Source organism: Corvus cornix, chromosome 1A (assembly GCF_000738735.6).
Source record: "Corvus cornix cornix isolate S_Up_H32 chromosome 1A, ASM73873v5, whole genome shotgun sequence".
Taxonomy (NCBI): domain Eukaryota; kingdom Metazoa; phylum Chordata; class Aves; order Passeriformes; family Corvidae; genus Corvus; species Corvus cornix.
Genome location: NC_047057.1, coordinates 11,722,553 through 11,738,671, shown reverse-complemented (window position 1 = coordinate 11,738,671; position 16,119 = coordinate 11,722,553). Strand labels below are relative to the sequence as shown.

The 16,119-nt window shown below is 38.6% G+C and overlaps 1 protein-coding gene across 1 annotated transcript in view; it reads left to right on the top strand.

Annotated features, from left to right (window-relative positions):
• Positions 1-16,061, top strand: part of FBXL13 (F-box and leucine rich repeat protein 13) — a 67,931-nt gene extending 51,870 nt beyond the window's left edge. Inside the window, 8 exon segments of the mRNA XM_039570431.1 lie at positions 2,727-2,830; positions 2,832-2,868; positions 6,581-6,665; positions 6,668-6,782; positions 7,965-8,109; positions 9,685-9,768; positions 14,544-14,688; positions 14,691-16,061. Of these exon segments, the coding sequence (XP_039426365.1) occupies positions 2,727-2,830; positions 2,832-2,868; positions 6,581-6,665; positions 6,668-6,782; positions 7,965-8,109; positions 9,685-9,768; positions 14,544-14,688; positions 14,691-14,755 (780 nt within the window). The 3' untranslated portion in view covers positions 14,756-16,061.
• Positions 16,062-16,119: the final 58 nt, after the last annotated feature.

The window sequence follows — 16,119 nt, the reverse complement described above, 5'->3', positions numbered from 1 at the left end:
TCATATGGCATTTGATTTTTTATAGTGTCTAAATGTTTTGCAAACATCATTTACCTTCAGAACCTCTTCTGTTATTTTCTCTATAGACATGGAACCAGGGATACAGAGATGAAGAGAGCAAACAGCTCCAACTCTTTTGATTGCAAATATAATTTGAGTGCTATTCGCAAAACTATGTAGGGGTTGACTTAAGAGTAAATTCAGAACCTAACTTTGAAGGATATTTTAAATATATATGTAGACAAGCTATGCTAGTAAAAACAAGATAAACATATCTAACAGGCATTGAAATCTTGGCTTCGGCTTGTGTTACATACCCTAGCTGAGAATGTAGTGATTAAGCCATCACATCTGAGGCCTAATTCTGGAAGGAGTGGAGTTTCTCTTGCACATGGATAAAAAACATTTAGTTGCTGGGTGTAGAATGTTTCTGTATTATAGGTGAAAAACAGCCCATAAATCTAAGATTGGAATAGGAAGGGTAGAGAAGCCAATTAATATAAATTCTGAATTTTCCACTCTAACCAATCCTAGGTTCAAACATTGACACTCTAATATTTTTAAAATAAAACAAGGACCCAAAGCCCAAGAAGCACTGCCTTGATATAGCTGTACATGAGACAAAAAGAAAAAGGAAACCAGAGTGAGGATACAGATTAAAAATTTAGAAGTACAATCTATGAAACAAATTTCAGATTTCATAAGTTTCTTTCAGTCTGTTTAGGTAAGACTTGTGAAAATTGCACAGAAACACATAATCTTTTGTCATAACAAAAAGAATATTTTCCAGTGATCAGCCCTGTGTTATTGTGCAAGTTCCTGTTTTACATAAGGAAAAATTAGCTGTGTGTTAGTGGCAATAGTTTCCGCAGAGGTGATTTTCTCAGAATGATAAATATATAAAATTTGTGCATAATAAATACATGCATTTTAGTGTCTGTGTGTGTGTACACATTTTATTTATCCACGTGGTCCTTAATATGTTTACCTCAGGACTAATTCTTTGAAAAGCTTCATGTAATCAGTGGTTTTTATTCAATCTACTATGTGAATTTCCTTCTTTTCCCTGTAGAGGTAGAATTGGTATTCCAGTAAATGACAAATTACTCTGGCCTTAGGCTGAAATTAGCAGGCCTGGAAGCTAGCTCCGTGACAAATTTAAGGCATCTCCCCATGTTTTGAGGCTGGACACGACAGAATAGGAGAGATTCTGACTGACACTAAAGCTCTGGTAGAGCTGCAGACTGTCCTGTGATCCTCATGTCGTGGGGCTGTCAGGTGAAGAAACACAATTTTAGGCATCTCTTTTCAAGACGTTTCCAGAGAAGGCTTCAATAGAAGGCCTAACTTCCCCTTCTTTTTGTAGGCCTAGAAGTGATGGTTTTCAGGCTTGCAAAAGATTCAGGCTGAAAGGTAAAAAAAAGTTTCAGAGTGCAAAGGAGAGAAGTGTATTTTAAAAATCTATGTGACCTTTCACAGGAATTCCATTGTTATTTTCCAAGACTATCTGATTACAGGGCTTATGAAAAAGCTAATATCTGAGTTATAAAGGTGCTGGAATTGAAGTCAGTAGGATCTGTAGATGTTTATTCACTCTAAAAACTGGGATAGTAACTGTAGTCTACCAGTATCACAGTTAACTGGCCTGAACTCCACAGAGCAAATCAGAACCCAGAACTCTCAAGTGACAGTCCTGAAGTGCTTACCCATTCCCATCCAAGAAAATAATGTGATTTATACAGACACAGTTTTCTGTTCAGAAGAAAAAGAAAATGAAAAAGAAAAAAGAGAAAGAAAAAGAAAAAAGAGAAAGAAAAAGAGAAAGAAAGAAAGAAAGAGAAAGAAAAAGAGAAAGAAAAAAAGAGAGAAAGAAAAAGAGAAAGAAAAAAAGAAAGAGAAAGAGAAAGAGAAAGAGAAAGAAAGAGAAAGAGAAAGAGAAAGAGAAAGAGAAAGAGAAAGAGAAAGAGAAAGAGAAAGAAAAAGGGAAAGAGAAAGAAAGAGAAAGAGAAAGAGAAAGAAAAAAGAGAGAAAGAAAAAGAGAAAGAGAAAGAAAAAGAGAAAGAAAAAGACAAGAAGAAAAAGAGAAAGAAAAAGAAGAAGAAGAAGAAGAAGAAGAAGAAAAAGAAAAAAGAGAAAGAAAAAGAGAAAGAGAAAGAAAAAGAGAAAGAAAAAGAAAAGAAGAAAAAGAAAGAAAAAGAAGAAGAAGAAAAAGAAAGAAAAAAGAAAAAGAAAAAGAAAAAGAAAAAGAAAAAGAAAAAGAAAAAGAAAAAGAAAAAGAAGAAAGAAGAAAGAAGAAAGAAAAAGAAAAAGAAAAAGAAAAAGAAAAAGAAAAAGAAAAAGAAAAAGAAAAAGAAAAAGAAAAAGAAAAAGAAAAAGAAAAAGAAAAAAAAAGAAAAAGATTTTATGCACAAAAAAAGGGCATTTGCAGCCAGTAGTAGAATGAATGTATTTGGGCCTGGTTCTCTAAGCAAAAAAAGTTTAGTTTCTGGGTTGTGCTCAATTTAAACAACCCAAATTCAACATGTTTTAATAATATAGTGGAACTTACATAAATATTAGTTTAATGAATCCACAGTATAATATATTAGCAATGGAAAATAGCCCCTTAATGCATCTCTTCTTTTTCTAGCAACATTCCCGGTCAACAGCTGAATGTCTTCACTACTAATGAAGGGTACCTAGAGAACTGAAGTGTCTGCAGTGGATCAAAGGACTGATGTACACGTATTGTAACTGAGTTCTGCAAGGACACAGAATACCTGGAACACTGCCATGTCTCCTGCTGCCCTCAGCTGACAGATGAAGCTGTGAAAACGATGGCACTGCACTGCCAGAGTAAAATCTGTCAACAAAGTGAGTTGCCCAAAGGTAGGTATAAGAAATAGGGTGATAGTTCTGGGATTGGTATTGCAAAGTATTACTTACTATTTCATCCAGAAATTTGATTCAGCTGCTTTTCTGTGAGTTTTGAGACTTGGCTCTTGAGAGTATTTGGCATTTTTCTAATGACTGCAGTTACAGTACAACAGTGTCCATGCTGTATCAGGTAAAAGTTTGTCTCTCCAAGGGTTGATGTCTAAAGAAGGGTCAAGAGAGAAGAGCTTTTAGTGATACTTCCTGCAAATACTCTCTCAGGTTCTGGTGTTTTGGGTGCTTCCAAAGGATTGTGGCTTTGTTTAAATTACTCTTGATTAAATTATTCTTGATATTTTTTTCATGCTTGTTTTTTTCCAGTGCTTTTTCTGAACCCAGGTAAAGCATAAGCTGAGGCATTAGAACTTAATACCTGTGTCTTTACATGGCAGGGGAGTGGCTACTTTGAAATAGCAGAGGCCTAAAAGCTGAAGCACTCAGTGTTGAAATTAAATTATTTAGATTAATGTTCATCTGTAGTGAAACTTAGTTCCTCTTTACCATGAGCTTCTATTACAGCATTTTTGCTTCTTGTATTTTCTGTATCACTTCTTTTTGACTAAAGCCTTGCATCTTAATTATGTTTTTGTTGTATCTGAATGTGTGTTCCCTTTTGAAATTATTGCTCTTATGAAAGCCTATATCCCTTCCCTGTACCTTCTGACTTAATAGCTCTGGCTTTCATGCACTTAATTATTTATGTGGTTTTAATTATTTTTTTAACAGCAAAACCAAATACTTGCTTCATTTTGAAAATAAGCTTGCAAATGTAATTCTTAAAATGCTGATTTCATTTTTTGTTTAAATTTCATGGGAGAAATTGTAATGCAGCTTCCATCACTATCACATGGCAATGAACAAGTTTATTACTACTTCTGGAAATGTTAATCTTGAAGTATCCTTTAAAATTTTGCTACTCATTGAAACAGTTACCCCCTTTTTTCCCCACTGAAGTGCTCATGTACTGTTTCCTTCCACAATAAGTCTGCAGCCATCACTTGTCCCTGCCTTCCTCCTCACCAACACTCATCTCCATAACCCTTGACTATTCTTTCAGTCCTCCATACATCCCCTCATTCCCTGCAGTGGCTGAACACAGCCCCTGCACAACTAATTTGAGATTATTTTGCTGACTAATTAGCCAGCCCTAAATTTAGATATTCTCTGGTCGAGTTGTTTGCCTTCCAAATGTACATAAGTTTCTCAGCCTCTATGCCAAAACTCACTGGCTGTGTTTCAGATCTGACAGGCCACTCTCCATCGTACCACTAGCACTTGGTTTACATCTTACAGATACCTACAGAACATGATTAATTATAATACACATGAGCCTTAATCTCCTGCATCCTTTGGTTTTAGATAGATATTAAGCTATTTTTTCCACAATGACAGTGGTAATAGAAGTTGTGCATGAAGATCTTCCCAAAGTATTTGAAGTTAGGTAGTGGTGTAACCAGTCCCGTGTGCCATGCTCCCCACAACACGTTATATACCAACACAGGAAAACAAAACAAACACCATAAAATGTCAGTAAATACATTTAGGCTGGCAGTTGGGAGATTTTTGGGTTATCACAGCAGTGAATTGTAAAGCTTTCTGGGAAGGGACATGGGAAAAACTATTAAGGAATGTTAGTACGGCTCTTGGTGAGGGAATGGACTGGGTCATACTTTGCAGTTCCTGCAAATGGGAACAATGAGTCAACTCAGTGACCTAATAATCCCTTTCCAACACTTTGTTCCTAGATGGTATCTTTTCCTTAAACAGTTACAAAGCCAATCTGTTAAATGCTAATACCCTACTATTTTCAGAAAAGAACATCTTCCACATAAACCTACCCATAAGTTTACAAGTCTTTTTTTGACTTGGATCCAGCTTGCAGCTCCATAAAATGAGATGAGTACACCTGTGGATGTTAAAGCTAATGGGTCTTACAAATCCTTTGGCAATCTGTAGTGTAAATTGAGGGTATCCAGCTGCTAAGTAAAGAAATATTTTCCACTCAGAAACTGTTTAAAAATTGTCAGGAGATTAAAGTCAAAATGAACCTGTTCCAAAGGATATATGTTAAAGTGTCCTGCAACATTTGATATATTACATTCAAGAAAAAGAATTTTAAAAACCATAGGAAGATAACATGGGAAAAAAATAATATAGAAATACAAGTACATTTAGAATATTTTGAATGTGCTATGCAGGTTACTCTAAAATTAGAAGTTTATCACTTTAATCCTATATTCTGGGGCAAATCAAATGTCTTTCAAGAAACTCCAGTGACTTCAGTGGAAGTGCTGTGAGTCTCCATGTCATGGTTCTGTATACCTAGGGCAGGTAAAAGTCATTTTGCAAATGCTGATTCTATAAAATATTCAGCAGTACTGTTCTGAGCCTTATTCAGGGAATGAGCCTGATTCAAGGGTATTCTTATTTCATAGGAAAAAAATGAAGTTGCTGTGGGAAATATTCTACACATGAAAAAATACAGCAATAACTGAAAATAAATCTCTGGTTAAATGAACTGGCTTTTTAAATAGCTAAGTTCCAAAGACACAATAGAATGAACAATGAATTCGGTCATTCAGTCCTCTAAAGGGAATAGGATCAAGAGAATGACAAATGTAGATTTTTCTAAATGCATCTGATACCCATTACTGACTTCAGAGTCAGCAATTTCTTTTTTTTTTAATAAGAATATTAATCTACTTGATATTATTTTAATCTATTTATTAATCTATTGCAGACCTTAATATTGAGCATATAAATAGATCTGGAATAAGCAAAGCACATCTACATTCCTCTGCATACCAGGAGGACTATCATGAGATAGTGCGCTAACTTTTTGTTCCACAACCACAGGTTCCAGCTTTATCTTGCCTCCTTGTCCCTTTTAGGTTCTCATGAGACTGGCTGTTCAGAACATGTGAAACTCTCATCTCTCTTTCCACCCTGCCACTCCAGTGATTTTAATCAAATATCTTTACAAGGTTTTTACTATGTTCCCTCCTTTTGTTTGGTCCTGAATGAACAAGGTAATTAAAGTATGTGCATAATGTGTTCTTGACTATTCCCACTGAGGTCAGTGGAGCAATTAGTACCTTGCCTGGTTGCTTATGTATCTTGAAGACTCTGTGTGTCATGTTTCTCTCAAATACAACTTCCAGCATTAATGACAATGAGTTCCTGAAAAATGAACTTGTGAGGTGAAACTAAGCAGCTGTGCTGCAGAGCTAAAAAAAACCAACCACACATTCAAAAAGTCTTGTGAGACACTCATTTGTAACAGAGAACTGAGTTAAAAAACTGATACAAAGTGGATCCTAATAATTTAGTGAGAGCAATGCAATAGCATGAATGCTGAAGGCTTATATCTGCTACATGGACATATAAGGCTGGGAAAGTTAAACCATTCTCAGTAGGTGAAAAAAAACCACAATACTTAAGACTAGACTGGATACACAGTTAACTAATATCTAATATTAGAAAGTGACAGTTTCTGTGGAGGCTCTTGTAGAGATTCAGAATTCTGCAGTGCCAGAACCCTTACTTCAATTTTAAAACATAGTTTTCCTACAAATCAGACACTAAAGTTGTGCTCTGTGGTTTTTTTTTTTTTTTCATCTATTCAATAATCTTCTAACGTCTGCATGTCTTGTTGCTTCATTTACAGATGATTGATACGTGTATCCAACACTTGGCTGCAGCGTGCCATTGTCTCTTCCTCTTGGACATCTCAGGTTTTACTCATCTTACTGACTATACCTGAAATAACTTTGGAAAGACTGTAAGCAACTCCAAATTCTCATGACATTTTGTACTGTAGAAAAATTACAAGGAGGGTATTTCCTAATTTTAATTCCAAGGTGGTTGTAAACCCTAAAACTTTTTTCTTCACTGGCATCACGGTGCCATGCTAGGTATCTGGCTTGAGCCATCTAGCTTCTTTATCTAGGGGGTGTCCACATTGGTGCCTTAGGATTCTTGTGGTCTGGTGGGGTTATCTACATATTCTAGTGTCAGTCAGAAGTGAGGAGAAATACAGACTTCACGTCACTTTATGGCAGACAATGTCCTCTTACGGCAGTTTCTAGAGACATAGGACACTACCTCAAGGACACATGGGAACACGAATGAGAAAACCAGGCTGGGCTCTCAGCCATCGCACTGTGTACTTGAGCTCACTCCAAGGGTTTGTGGGGGCCTGGTTCCCAATGACTGAGTGTCAGTATATGGCAGAAGTAGATGTGAGCCTGTGCTCAAAACACAGCATGGTTACAGCGAGTGACTCAAGCTATGGTGCTGTGACCACTTTCCCAGGGAACCTGTTGCAGTGACTGACCAGCCTCTCAGTAAAGAACCTTTTGTTAAAGTTCAATCTGAAATTCCCCTGACACAGCTTATGCCTTATCACCGGCAAGCACCTCCTCCTCAGCCTTCCCTTCTCCAAGCTGAACAAGTCAAGTGACCTAAACCACTCATTGTAAGTTTTGTTCTCAAGATATTTCATCATCTTGGTCACCATTTGGATGCTCTCTAACAGCTTAATCTCTTTTTTATATTGTGGTGCCCAGAACTGCCCCCAGCACTCGAGGTGAGGCCGCCCCAGTGCAGAGCAGAGCCAGACAATCCCCTCCCTTGCCTGGCTGGTGATGCTGTGCCTGATGCCCCCCAGGACATGGTTGGCCCTCCTGGCTGCCAGGGCACTGCTGACTCAGGTTCAACTTTCCATCGACCCGAACGCCCAGATCCCTTTCTTCAGGGCTGTTCTCCAGCCTTTCATCCCTGAGGGTGTATGTATAACCACGACTACCCTATACCAGGTGGAGAATCGAGTACTTGCTCTTGTTCAGTTTCATACAGCTGGTGACTGCCCAGCTTTTCAGTCTATCCCGATCTCTGTAGCTCCTTTCTACCCCGCAGGGAGTCTCATTTAGTATCATTGGCACACTTTACATTCAATTCCTGCATCCAGATCATTTATAAAAACATTACAAATTGAGCACTGGTGTCTGGCCACTAACCTGATATAACCTCATTTACTGTAACCCTTTGAGCCCAACCTGTGAGCCAGCTGCTCACCCAGTGTATTATGGACTGTGTAAGATGAGTGCTGGACAGTTTATCCAGGACACTATTGGAGACAGTATCAAAAGCTCTGCTAAAATCCAAACCCACCATATCTACTGGCTTCCTGGTCAGGTAGGTGGATGACCTTGTCATAAAAGGAAATAAAGTTGGTTAAGCAGGACTCCCCCCTTGTGAACCCATGCTGGCTGTGCCCAGTGACTGCATTGTCTCTCTAATGTTTTTCAGTTACTCTCAGAATAACCTCCTCTATAATTTTACCAGGCACTGAAGTGAGACTGGAGGGCCGATAATTGCCAGAGCCTTCCCTCTTACCTTTCTTAAAAATTGGGAAAGCTGAGTTGAGCATTGAGTTTTCACCTGTGAGTCTCAAAAGATGTGGATTCAATATCCACCACCCTTCCATGGGGCTTAAGAGCATCACAGACCAGGCCCTGTACAGCTAGAACAGCACAGTGGACAGACATGCCACAGGGCCTGAAACTGGAAAGGAACTGAAGTTTAGACATGGTTGATAGATCTGAGTATATAATTTAATAAAACTTTATGAGAGGAAGAAATATATAATACTGTCCTATATAGATAGCCTATACTAGGCTAACCTTACTCTAACAGAACCACTGTAAGTACTGTACTTCCTGCCAAACCAATCCAGGGTTTAATAGTCACTTTAGAGACCACGAGACTAATGCATATGCTTAATAACTCGAAAGGTATTTCCAGTGTGCTTCACACTTTGCAAACCCTCCTCTACTATTTCCCTTTTTTACTACAAACAATTCTGGTGTCATTGGTCTTATTTTCTTCACTTCTCTCAGATGTAGTTTTCTCAATGTCATCTCAGAACTTCCTCCTTAAAATCCCTACTTCTAATTCAACACTTGTAAGATACAGAAAGTGCTTTGAAGGATTGGTATGCAACAGTAGTAACTGGAAAAAAAATTAAATTAATTCAGATTCATTCAATCTCTTCAAAATTTTCTGATTTATGGTTTTTCTCATATTAAGCCTCAAGAGATTTTCTTTTATCCTCAGATTGCTGTGGTTGACTTGTTTATTCTGTGACTTCACATCTCTGTTTAGAGCAGCAACAGTGTGTTGGCCCTTTCTGGCTCTGGTTACTGATCCATCTTCCTGTAGAGGTGAGATGTAATGGGAACAGAAATTTGTGCCAATTCCAATTTGTGTTGGGTGAGCCATGATCAAGGTGCTGACATGACTTCTCAGAAACCCATTTGCATTATTGTAGCCTGGGATGACCCAGGATTATGCCTCTGCCTCAGAGTCCCACGTGCAATGGGCTCTCCAAAGGTCTTGATTAAACTCTTCTGACTCAGCCAAGGAATTTCCCAACCAGTTATTTTTACTTTAAAGGAAACCCTGGAGAGTTATACATCTTTGCAAAACAAAAAAGCAACAATGAGACACACATCTCCACCCAGACTTATCTTTGCCCTTTTTGTGATGTTTAGAACTAAGTAAACTTTGCCAATTTTATTTTCTTGAGTCTCATTTACTGGACAGTGGATGGTTCTTTTCCTTGCCAGCCTCAGTCTCTAGCCCTTTACACCATATGTTCAGTGACAGGAAACTCCTACCCTGTGCTGAGTCTGGGACAACACCTATTAGGTGGATTGATTATGCAGAATAATTCAGCCGTGAAAATTTTTTGCTTGTTCCTTCCAACAGGTCCAAAGACACCTCACACTAGACCTTGCCAGGCCACAGAATAGACTGGCTGCATCCAGATGGAATGATATTCATAAGATAAAAGTGAGTTCACAGCTAGATTCAGATATGTTCCACATCCTGCACGTTCCCCAATTTAGGAAAATCTTTTTTTTAAAGTTGCAGTTCAAGGCCAATACAGCAAAGATGATAAAAATTTTATCTTCTACCAGTAACTACATCAAAAGCACAATAAAATATGGCATGGTTCTAGAGTTAGTTATCTTACAGTAGCTTTTCAAGAACATCAAAAGCAATGACAGTATTGTCACTGTCACATATTTCTATAAAACTATGTGTTTCATTCACAACCTGTATGTTTTTAGTAATGAATGATAAGCAACAGATTGCCAGAAAAAAAAAAACAGTGGGCCCTCATTTTCTGTTTTCAGACTAACTCTTAAAACCATATTCAGATTCTTAGATTTTCACTGAAGGTAAAGGCTGGCTTCAAGTGTAATTTACGTTCTGCAGGTGTGAAATCTACATTGCAGAGATGTTTCATTCCCTGTTTAAGGAGATGGAAAAGTAATCTATGTAAAAATCACATCCATCTGGAGAATTAAATATGCTAGTGGCTTAGCTTCTAAATAAACCATAAAAATTTAAACTTTTTAGTTCAAAGTTGCCCTAAAATATCTATAAATCATGTATACTTCATTGTTCCAAAGGAATTCCCCATTATTTATTGTTAAACACTAACCAGTCCTAGCAGACTGGTTAGTAATAGACTTTTAATTCTCAATAGACTAAACTTTGCAACTATTGAGTCATATCTCTTGTATCATGCCACATTATTTTTCAGGGGTTTTTTATTTTTACTGTTTTGATAGATTAAAATAGAAAACATGTGGAGCCACAAAGTTCTTCAAATCTCAGTCCAATGAGGCTTCATAGGAAACAGCTATGGGCATATAAATTGTTCATTCTTTCCAGTATCAGGTAGACGTTGAGTTTGTGTTTGCCAACGTACTGCCCTCCTTGCAGGTTTAATAAATGTTAGAAGGAAAAAAAGGTCTGTGGCCTGGTATCCTGCTGCATATTTCTGTATCCAGAGGCTAATGACCTTTCAGTTAATCCAGTTTCTAAATGGCAGAAAGAATCATGGATAATCTAATGTGCAAGTCCATAGTACTGGTACAACTGACTTCTTCTGCTAGAGGAAAAGAAAGCTAACTCACTGCTTGCTAAAATATAATTTTAGAAATGTTGTGTCAGTTTGATTCATTTAAGACTGATCCTACAGGAAATAACACACCGGCATCTTTAGAGAAACACTTCTGTTCCCTACAAAGCATTCTGTGTTAACATTTCTAGATGCAAAATGAGAAAGGAAATGTGTCATTGACAGAGAAGCCGGCTAGTCTTGTGCTTTCCCCAAACTGTAATATTTCTCTTCTGTAACAGTTTGGTTCCCCCAAAAGATATTCTTTGAGAGCCAAATTAAGTACTTCCTTCTTTCTTGTCTGCACTAATATAAAACTGGTTACATTTCTCCTAAACTCATGACTACGGTCTTAACGAGTAACTCATCAACAATTCCTATTACAATTTTTGCCTTTTAAACAAAAATTATATTAGGTCTTAATAGCTACAATACATTTGACATTTGGAGAACACTTTTTGATTTTTGTTTGGTTTTGTTGTGTCTTCTGATGGCTGCTGTTGGTTAGAAAGGAGATTGCAAGAACTCTTTTTTTCCTGAAAAAGCGGAATTTCTTGGGTATTATCCAAATATTCAGGTCTCAAGGCAGGAAAGATCCAACAAACAGGGAATTGGAAATGAAGATCTCCTACACCTGAATTGATAAAAGACCAACAATAATTACTCCTAAGTTTTCTGTTTAATAAGCAACAAAACATATAGTACTGTCTTCTTGCTGACTGTAAATCTCTTTTTGGAAGTGATGCAGAGGCTCCTGGAGTGCCATGTTTCAGCCACTGACTGCACATGAACTGGATACCATAAAATGATAAAACTACTGCAGCTGACACAGACCTCAGAATAGTTCAGATCTTACGTAGTCTAACCACCTTTTGTAACCTGGAGCATGCCTGTAGGATGCTTCCTGCTTTTCGCATTAGCTGCCTCCCTCCACTTGCTTAATTTCTCCTGTACTTGCACTATAAACAGTTCTCCCATTTTTAAGTTTTTTGTTTCCATTACTTTTTACTGTTGATTGGTTTCTGTAACCTCATGTCAAGAAGCTTTTTTCAAAACCTCTGCTTTTTATTATGATGGACCCAGTCAAACAGGAACAGGCTCCCCAGGGAAGTCGTCCCAGCACCAGCCTGACAGAGGTCAAGAAGCGTTTGGACAATGCTGTCAGGCACATGGTGTGACGCCTGGGGATGGTGCTGTGCAGGGCTGGGAGTCAGACTTGATGATCTTGGTGGGTCCCTTCCAACTCAGCATATTCTGTGATTCTGAAAAACTGTTGAATTTTGGAATGGCTCAGGATTCAGACCATGTTGCAGAACTGTACTTCCCAGTTACCTCCCCTCAGTAAAATGGATTCAAATTTTGGGTAAGGATTCAATTACGTATTCCAGTGCTGCTCAAGCTGTGTGTTTGGGCCAGTACTTTTGTCTGACTTATACCAAGAGATAGTTGTTTTGCCAAAGATGACTGTAATTATTGGCTGAAATACTTTTATTCATCAATGTGCTCATTTAAGACAGTAAATAAATAAATAAATAAAAAAAATTAACAGGTTCTGTCATAATGCAGTATATCTTAAATAAACAATCTTTTTACCATGTGTTGATGATTAATGAATGGCTGTTTCTGGCAAACCACTCAACTGTAGCTCCAGGCATGGGACATCATAAGTTTCCAAAAAAATAGTAACAGCTCCCCTTATACATGCTTCAGACAGCCGCTATACATCGCAGTTTCCATGAAAAACAGGAATTTGGACTTGGATGAGTTGATTTTTTATAGGTCAGAGCTTATAGCTCATATAAATTGTGCACACATTCCTCAATGGCACAGGCCCCCCTAATGCAAAAACAGATGCAGCCTTGTGTTCCTGTGCTTCATAGAGTATGTCGGTGTTGGACATTTTAAAATATCCTGCAGTGGTTGAAAACAAGCCCTCTTAGCTTCACTAATTCTGTCCCTTTTCCACTCCTGCCCACTTCCTTTTTCCTGCTCTAGTGGTGCAAGCACATCTGCCTCTTGCAACCATCTCCAGTGTTCCCACTTTGGGAAAAAACCACAAAAAACACTGTAGCAGCATTACTGGCAGATAACAAAGCACTTCAATTTGGATTTTTTTCTAGTATTGTCTGGATCCTACAGATTGTATTTTTCCAGAGCTTAGGAATTGGCCAGCAGGGAGAAAGACTGCCTTGCTGTGGCTGTGACACACCAGATCAGGTTGAAAATCCTGGAGAGGACGGGAGATGCAGAGAGTTGGCTTTTCCCCAAGGAGCACTGGAGTATGCTCAGCACAGAGGGGGTTCTGGAGCGCAGAGCCAGCGCTGGGGGAGGCTGGGCAGAAGGGCGCTCTGCTCAACAGAACCAGGCTGGCAGCCAGGTCACACAAGGCATGGAAAGAAAGAGACATTCACAAGACTGAAAGTGGTGGGTTGAGCTTCTTCAGTTTGGGAAGGTAATGAAAGTTGTTGGACTGACATTGCCAGGAAAGAAGGGAGAGATTTGCTCTTCTTTTTAGTGTCTCACTCAGGAGGCCAGATTTTCTTAAATTTTGATCTAGTTTTTTGGGTTTGTGTTCTAATGCTGCAAAAAGGCAGTGGCTACAAAATGTTGAGAGAGATCTAAGTGTCATGGGTGGGTTTGAGCATCATAGACAACTCTCTTCCGGTTCAGCTGTCACAGAAGCTGCAAAACACGGCCTTGGGGCAGGTCCAGGGCCAGTGCAGGTAAGTGGAGGTAACGGTAAGGCTCTTGTAGCTCTGCCCACTGTGTACTCAATTCTATTTCTGAAACAAAACACATTAAAAGAAGATAACTACAGGAGATAGGCTGGCCAAAAAGCAAGCAGAGGGTGAAGGAGGAAAGGGTAAAAATACTTGGAGGTGCCACAGACACTGGTTCAAATAGAAGAACAGAGATGGACCTGCACAGTTACTATAGCCTTCCTGTAGAACTATGAAAAAACACTCTGGAGATGCTGTGATACCTTTGGAGGTAGATGGTTTGTTTATCTTGTTTGGTGTTATGTTTTCTTCCAAAGACAGTATTATTACTCCAGTGGCATCACCCACTCAGATCTGTGTTCAGGCAGATGCTGACACACTAGAGCGTGTGGATGAAGCCCACCAAGACCATTAAAGGGCTGGAGCATGTGCCGTGTGATGAATCTTCAGAGCATTGCTTTGGTAAGTCACAGGAGAAAGCTCAAGATGGAGGAGACCTTATTGCTGTCTCTAACCCCTATCAGAGCACACAGAAGAGAAGGCACGGCCAGACCATTCTCAAAGGTGCACTGATAGGACAAGCAGCATACGTAAAATTCTGATTACATTCTGATTAAAAGGAAACTTTAATTTTTTTAACCAGGAAGCTGGTCAAACTCTTGAAGAGGCTCACAGAGACTGTGCAACCTTCATCCCTAAAGATGTTCAGAACTCATCTGGCAAAGCCATGACTCACCTGGTCTAGCTGGATACATTTAAAGTAACACCAGGATGAAATGCTCTCCAGAGGCCTTTTCCAACCTAATTTATTCTGTGACTCTACGACCTAAACAATTATCTTCTGGTTTACTTTCCACAACACCCTTATAATACTGATAGCTTTAGTTAAAACAAGGAACTTTTCCTCATTAAACTGCTTCTAGTGTTTTTTGTAGAAACAGCCTCCGAAAATTTTTATTTTGTCATTATTATTTTTGAACTCTTGTTGCAGACAAGCTGTCTTGAAATACACAGCTGAACTGGAGAAACAGGAACATAATGATACTGATCCTCCTTCCTGGCTTGGATATGACTGGGATGGTAAGCACCTTCACCAAAAAACACAGATCAGAGCCTGAAAAAACAAATTCTTCAAAATGAAAAATGAAGAAATTGTGCAACATCTCTACATTTCAAGGGTTTTTCTCTAGAGCACGAAAAGACCACTGTGTTATTTTTTCTTAAAACTAATCACACTTTAATAAAAGGCCATTTGTTGCATTAGTAAGGAAGCACTGCAAATCTTTCTCACAGGAGTATGAATGCCTTCAAGCAAGACAGCTGCACTCAGACAGCACTGCTAACTCTCAGATGTTGATTCAAGCTGTCTTCATCTTTCAATAATGTAAGTTTTTGTAGTCCTGTGCAGAGTAAGCAATGAATAAATCTGCATGTGTTTCAGGTTCTTGTTTGCCATGAAGGTCCTCTCCAGGACATAAACACTCTGACTCCCCAGAGAACTTCACACTTGATGTGGCTGGTACTCAGCAAGTACAGCCTTCTTGAGTAACTGAGAGCAGTGAGTAGGTACAGACTACAGATTCTTTAATACATAACTACACCCATACATTTAAGCACAGTTCTCCACTTCTCAACAGTCACTTGTGCACCCAGAGCCCTCATTCTCATAAAAGCCTCCTGGGCTGAGTCCAACTCTCTAAAGGAGCTGATGTTAGTGTTTGCAGATCTGAACTGTGGGCTGGCTGGCAGCTGAGAGACCAGGAGAAGCAAATTAAAGGGAGCACAGATGAAAAAAGTGTTAAAAGTATAAATTTGCTCCAGTTACAAGAATAAGTCTTCTCACCAAATGGACAAAAGAGATATATGAGCACACAAGGGATTTACCATTCAGATTCTAATTGCTGATAACCTACTAATCTTCCCTTGTCTCGAGAAAAACAGTTTCACCTCATTATAGCAGAACAAGACATTCTTCAATGCCTTTGGGGAAACTCCCAAGGATTTGTCCTCCTTCAGCTCATTCTTGACCTTTATATTAACATTCTAGTTGGTATTAGCTCGGAATTGTATTAGCTTGGAATGAATATAATCAGTAGCTTTAGCGGTAGCACAATTTTTCTGCTGGCTTATTTAAACTACTTTAAGCGAGTAACTAAAAATCCTGATGTTTAATTCCTGCTAGATTTAGAAAATCAATGAATTCGAAGCCAGAGTTTGCTTTCTTTTGAATATGGAACAAATAACATGTTTTCTTAGTATGTTCCCCCTTAAATTGCTGCTGCAGCAGTCCCAAAAAACACAGCCTTAATCTCAGGCTGACAGGCTTTGTATTCCAGGTGAATAATGGGACCATTAAATGGATTTGATCTTGTGAAGGATCTACTAGACTGTTTTTATGTTTTCATGTGGTGTGAATTTTGAGGTGCTTTTTTCACTTTGGCTGCAGCAGGGCACAGAAATCATTTGTTTCAAATATTTTTCTGGATATCCAAAACCATTATAATTTATTAA